Below are 6,007 nucleotides of genomic sequence, written 5' to 3'. Positions count from 1 at the left end.
TGTGTTTGCCCTGATTCATTTAAATAATTTAGATTTTCAGTATAAATTGCACTGGTGGTCATTTTTCCACTGTGTGAATTAGAAGTTTGTAGGTATAACTATATGAGCCACATTTAATACGGATGTAGATAAAAGGCCATAAATCTTCCAAACATACATTAAATTATAGATAGATTCATGGCACATGTGGATGAAATTTGGCATGCATGATCCTGAGCAACCCCTTTTACTATTTTTTAATGATTAGTTTGCAAGTAAAACAGTATACTGTCATGTTTCCAGTACAGCTGAAAGGCAGCAATTTACATTACAACAGGGTCACACCTCTTCAGAATACATAAGCCTGGGGACACATGAATGCTTCTTTCCTGAAGGCACAATTAATTAGCTGTGGTCTTCAGTTCATCAGTCCTCGGTAAACATCTAGGTATGTGCTAGACATGTGCTAAACACTATATCATTTTTAATATTTAAATTTTATATGTGCTATTAAATACTATAAACACTAATTACAGACACATTTGCACTTTCATGTATTCTCCACAATTGCTACTTGCAGCTGTATTTTGTAATGTATTTAGTCCATAGTTGATCAATAGTCCCTTTAAAAATCCCCCACACCCTTTTTATAAGGATTATTTAAAATCCAAAGTGTTTATCCAAAGATGCAAAAGAGGATATAAGCATCCACCACATCTGTAACATCTATCCACAGGCACCAAGAACCCACCACATATATAACACATTATGGAATCAAATATCTGATTTTGCCTGTTTTCTGATCTTAAATGATGGTGTTGGTTGCCATGTTTTGTGCTGTGTTTCTTATTTTCTTTCTTCTTTTTTTCTATTCTTCTTTTGTGAATGCAAGTGCAACTGACAAAATGAGCTTTGATATTGTATTCCACTGGGAGATGTGAGATCACATATGTCTACCTTACATTTGATCACTTCAGTTCTGGTGAAAATCAGAATGGCCATACCGTTAGCGTGAATAAATTCTGACTACTGCAAGAACAGAGTGTGGAGAACTGTTTTTTCATTACTTGCAGAAGCCATCGACGCTAACCACATTCAACAAAATATGTTCAGCGTATAATTATTTGTACATACATAGGTACAAATATTCACATGTAATACAGACATTATGTAAATGCACACATTTTATAGAAAACATTCACATGTAATATGTATGTTACGTGTAAAGCCTTTAGAAAGTTTAATTACTGCTAAATGGCCAAGAACTTTTGTAAAGTAGACTTACAGTAGACAGAAGATTATCATTTACTAGATACAAATATTCTTTACTTTTTTAGTCACTCTGGATAAAAGTATTTGCTAAATCAATGCAATGCATCAAAAGCAAAATTCATTTATTTCATCACTCTCCAGTGCTTTGCATTGGTCAAATTTGAAATTGTATACATCCTTTACTGTCATTTTTGGGCCAGGATTTGCAGGCACTTGTGTGATCCATAAATCAAGAGACAGGATAATCAGAGTAAAAATATTATCTCTAAGAAATGATCTCAAATAATTAGTTTTTTAAAAAAAGGTACATCATAGAAACCATTGATTATGAAGCCAACCGGAAACTATATAAAAATATAAATGAATCCATCGGCTGTCTCATACAGCAGATAGCTTTTAATCTCTTTATTGTTTTAATATTACAGTGTAAAGCACCACCACTTTGGTGCTACTTCACTCAGCTGTGTAGTGGTGCAGTTCACTGGCTCATGTTCAGCGGAAAAGCGCGGTCGGACGGTGTCACATTGTAAATGTTATCGTAATAAGACAGAGCAAAGCGGATCCCGCTTCCTGACGACTGAGTTAGAAAGGACACGGTAGCACTTTAATATTCTTTTTGCTTTATTTGACCGGACGGCATCCTGTTTGATCCCTACACCTATGTGACAGCCCTTATCTCCTCAGGACACTGGTTCGTCTCCCTTGAACAAATATAAACCAACGAAGCCTGTTTAATGGATTGAGAGAAATGGATGTGGCAAATAATCTGAGCGGAGTCTGTCACCTGGGCGCACTGTCAGAACGCTCCGCTATATAAGCTTCCGCACACCAGCGAGAGACCATGAAGCAACTCCAGGGAGGCAGGGAAGAGCAGCGAAGAGCATCCACCAGCAGAACACGTGCAGCTTCTACTCCTCTACTTCTGTACTTCTCCACCGCACATCGGCTCAGACGCAGGTGAGCCACGGACCTCTTTCCCCAGCCTCTCCGCCACCGCGAGGCGACGCCCACGGGCATGCGCGCTTCTGTTTTGCCGTCAGGGCGGGCTGCTGACCGGCCGTTCGCAGTGCTCTCGCCGCAGTGTTTATGGTACGCGTGGGAGAAAACACCGGGGCTTGTTATCAGCTGTATAGTACACATGCGGTGTTGTGGCGCTCCACTGCGTTGAGGGGAGCGGTCTTGGTTGTGTCTCCGTGATGTTGTGTTGATGTCTCTGTTTGCCTGTCACATTTTTCGCAGGTCGCACAATGAAAGGCATTCACTCTTTGGCTGGTCTACTGCTCTTGATTATTGTGCAAAGCAGCTGGGAAATCCCAATTCAGGAGACGGAAGACAACTCCAGGTAGTGTCTCTAGAGCATGCTTTTCCAATTTTCAAACTCTCCTAAAAAAAGTAACATAGACAAAAAATATCTAATGCTAATAGTAATGATATTTGGAGTTCTAACTATGCTACTAAGTTATTGTTTTACATTTCAAGCAATTGTGCAGCTTCAATGTCTGATTTTGGAAGGATCCTTTTCAGAATTCAATAATCAAACACTTTTCTTGTAGCTTAATGACAGAAGACTCGCTTTTCGATGAACCTAAGGAACTTACAAATGTGAAGAGACATTCACAAGGAACATTCACCAACGATTACAGCAAATATTTGGAGACAAGGCGAGCTCAAGACTTTGTTCAATGGTTGATGAACTCTAAGAGGAGTGGGTAAGTTTTTCAATCAGTATGGAATCTTCATTACATTCTGACCAAACAAACATCACGGAATGTGTCATTATTTTTCCATAAGTGCTACTGCTAAACACTCATCTTCCAAACACGTGTAACATGTGACACAAAAGTGTAAGACACATGAAGTTCTCCATGGCTTTCCAGGTGTCACACACTGAGATCTGCATGACATGTGTCTGAAGTAATAGAACATAGAACAACTTTAAAAAGTTACCCATTTTGAAAACGACCTTCTTTGTAAGGACACATTTATCATTTTAAACTTCAATAGGTTTTCTATGGGATCCACAAGACAGACACTCAACTGTATATGGAAAGCCCTCCAACATTTTTTGGAGGAAGTGAATATTTGCAATTCATCTGTGCTTTCATCCAATCAAAAGGATAAGATTGCCCCACTTATATACATTATATGACTTATCCTGAATCTTACCGTGAACCAAATGACGACTTTCTCCTATTTTTCAGTTCATGGTAGAATGTATCACCCCCGAGTCAATCCTTTGAGTGGTTATGTATGCAATAAAGGATTCAGTGGCATCAGGAATGGGAATAATACTGTGCTTATGCTTGCAATACAACACTGTAAGCAACAGTAATAAAACCGTGTCATAATCTCACTCATATTATAATGCAAACAATTGGCAAGGTCGAAATACAGATATTAAAAAACGATCTGGGCTTTTCGAGGAGAGCAAAATATTTTTGCTAAATGTGTGGTAACACCTCAAAATAAAACAGACTCTAGGAAAACATTCAAATTCCATATTCCAATACATGAGCAGACAGTCAATGCAGGACTAAAAACTAATTCATTTTAAAATGTTCTGCCACCGGCCGATTTCTGGATTGCTCCTCTGGGCTACAGTGTAGCCATAATACATTATGGCATGAGCAGGTCGTTCACCCCAACAATACGCATCATTTGCTTGGTTAGTTACACTTCCCACCTGTCGAGGTCCCCGCAGTGACAGTCGTGGTTTTGACACACGTGCGTGTTCGACGTTCTCTGTCCTCCTCAGCGGCCCTACCAGACGCCATGCGGAAGGCACCTACACCAGCGACGTCAGCTCCTACCTGCAGGACCAGGCGGCGAAGGAGTTCGTCTCTTGGCTGAAGACCGGGCGGGGGAGAAGAGAGTAGGGCCCCCCCCCCCCTCCGCTCAGCTCCCCGCTGCTCATGATGTGCCTACAGGAGAGGGAAAGATCAGCCCACGCCTATCGGCCCTGTTCTATAACGTCTCTTTTTTTAATGACCTGTACTGTTCATCTCCTGGTCGTGCTAATAAATTTCCTGAAACGAAGCTCTGAATTTGTTGATATTGGCCCAATATGTCTGCTGTCTCTGGCTTCTGTTTCAACACCAAATAATTACACAGTGATCTCGCATTACCCATGTCCATGCGTGTCCATGCGTACCCTTATGGAAATGAAATGTATTACAATATATTGTAAATATGTGGACTATATATGTATATATAATATATATATGTATGCATATACATTTATATAGTTGACAGAAGTTTGCTATATTACAATATCTCAAAGCAGCAATAACTAGTATATTTTGCAATATATTATAAAACGTTATATATGTTTTCAAATATATTCTATTTACAATTTCCATAAGGGTACTTGCTGAGCTATGGCATAAAATTATATAGTCCCTTTTATTTACATTAAACACCATATACATCACACCACAATGACTCCAGGTGATGCTGAAGTCATCTGATTCTACACCGCTAAGATGTGTGGCACTGAAGTAAATTTGTACATATTCAGTTTTGCAGAGGAAAGCAGTGGGACCGACGTGCAGCATAGAAGACACGTAGACGGAAGCTTCACCAGTGATGTGCACAAGGTTCTAGACAGCATTGCCGCTAAGGAATATATACTCTGGCTCATGAACTCTAAGCCCTCAGAAGCAAGGTAATGACTGAAAATTCTCTATTTGCCAGATGCAAAAATAACTTGCTTTTAATCCAAGTATATAATACACCTTACTGCAGATGTTTTATAGAAAAATAGAAGTAAATTGGCAAAAATGTTTTATCGTCGCCACTGGTGAAGTACATCTCAGGATGTAATTTCTCACAGTAAAGCAAAGTTCTATTTCTGTTTCAGCAGCCCGTTAAATGGATATCAATGAAAGACATGCTTCCTTGTTCAAGAGAATCTTTGGTACTGTACTACACCTGGAAAGCCTACAAATCTGCACTGTACAAGACACTGTGGATGTCGTTTAAAGCCATACTGCTTACTGTCATAGAACAGTCTCCTGCAATTAAAACAATGAATGTTCATACTCTATTGAAATCTCTCTAAACACGCTTAACTTTTGTTCTACACTGTAAACTGCCATGCAAATGTGGGATCTTCCAATGATTTGGGGTGCATCAAATGCAAAATGCACTTTTTAGACCTTTGAGATTGTTTTTCTATTTATAAACTCTATTTGCATATCTGTAAATTGAAAAACCATGAATGCCTCAGGTTAAGACTCAGGTAATTGCGCCAGATTTACTGGAAGCCAACAATATAAATGTATCTGACCTGCTGTTGTATCAAATGCACTGGTCCTGCTTCAATGGTGTTCTGCTCTGCAAAGAATAAACACTTTTTCATGTCAGAGAAATTCTTTTTTTATATATATAAAATTATTATTATTATTATTATTATTACCACAAAATATTTCTGTTGACATTTTCTATGTACTGATGAGTGTATGCATAAACGAAAGATAAGTTATTCTAAATCACTGGCAATAAAAGCCAATTATCCATATCCAGAAAAGCATACTGTATACAGCAACTCCAGTTCTGTCAAACCACAATAGTCATTCATCTCTGTTTGCAAAGGGTTTACTCAAATCAAAGACCACATTATCAAGGGTTTCAATACACTTTGGAATTCTAATCTGAAATAGGCATCATGTCTGCCAATGTCACACGTTTTCCCAGTAAATGTGTCAATCAGTTCATGCAATCAAGGATCACTGATCAGACAGAACATCTCTGGTCT

General features: G+C 38.8%; 1 protein-coding gene across 2 annotated transcripts; it reads left to right on the top strand.

The window, feature by feature from the left end:
* The first annotated feature begins 2,107 nt into the window (after window positions 1-2,107).
* LOC135240765 (glucagon-2-like) lies at window positions 2,108-5,609 on the top strand. 2 transcript variants are annotated; one of them, XM_064310682.1, is made up of 6 exons: window positions 2,108-2,208; window positions 2,491-2,593; window positions 2,805-2,960; window positions 4,007-4,123; window positions 4,769-4,915; window positions 5,114-5,609. In XM_064310682.1, the coding sequence occupies exons 2-6, from the start codon at window positions 2,499-2,501 to the stop codon at window positions 5,133-5,135; spliced, it is 537 nt and encodes a 178-aa protein (XP_064166752.1). In that variant the 5' UTR covers window positions 2,108-2,208; window positions 2,491-2,498; the 3' UTR covers window positions 5,136-5,609. The 2 variants fall into 2 exon arrangements, with proteins under 2 accessions (XP_064166752.1, XP_064166751.1); XM_064310681.1 differs by having other exon boundaries at window positions 5,111-5,609.
* Window positions 5,610-6,007: the final 398 nt, after the last annotated feature.

This window comes from Anguilla rostrata, chromosome 15 (genome assembly GCF_018555375.3).
Source record: "Anguilla rostrata isolate EN2019 chromosome 15, ASM1855537v3, whole genome shotgun sequence".
NCBI classification, from domain to species: domain Eukaryota; kingdom Metazoa; phylum Chordata; class Actinopteri; order Anguilliformes; family Anguillidae; genus Anguilla; species Anguilla rostrata.
The sequence above is the reverse complement of the archived record's forward strand: the minus strand, read 5'-3'. Positions and strand labels throughout refer to the sequence as shown.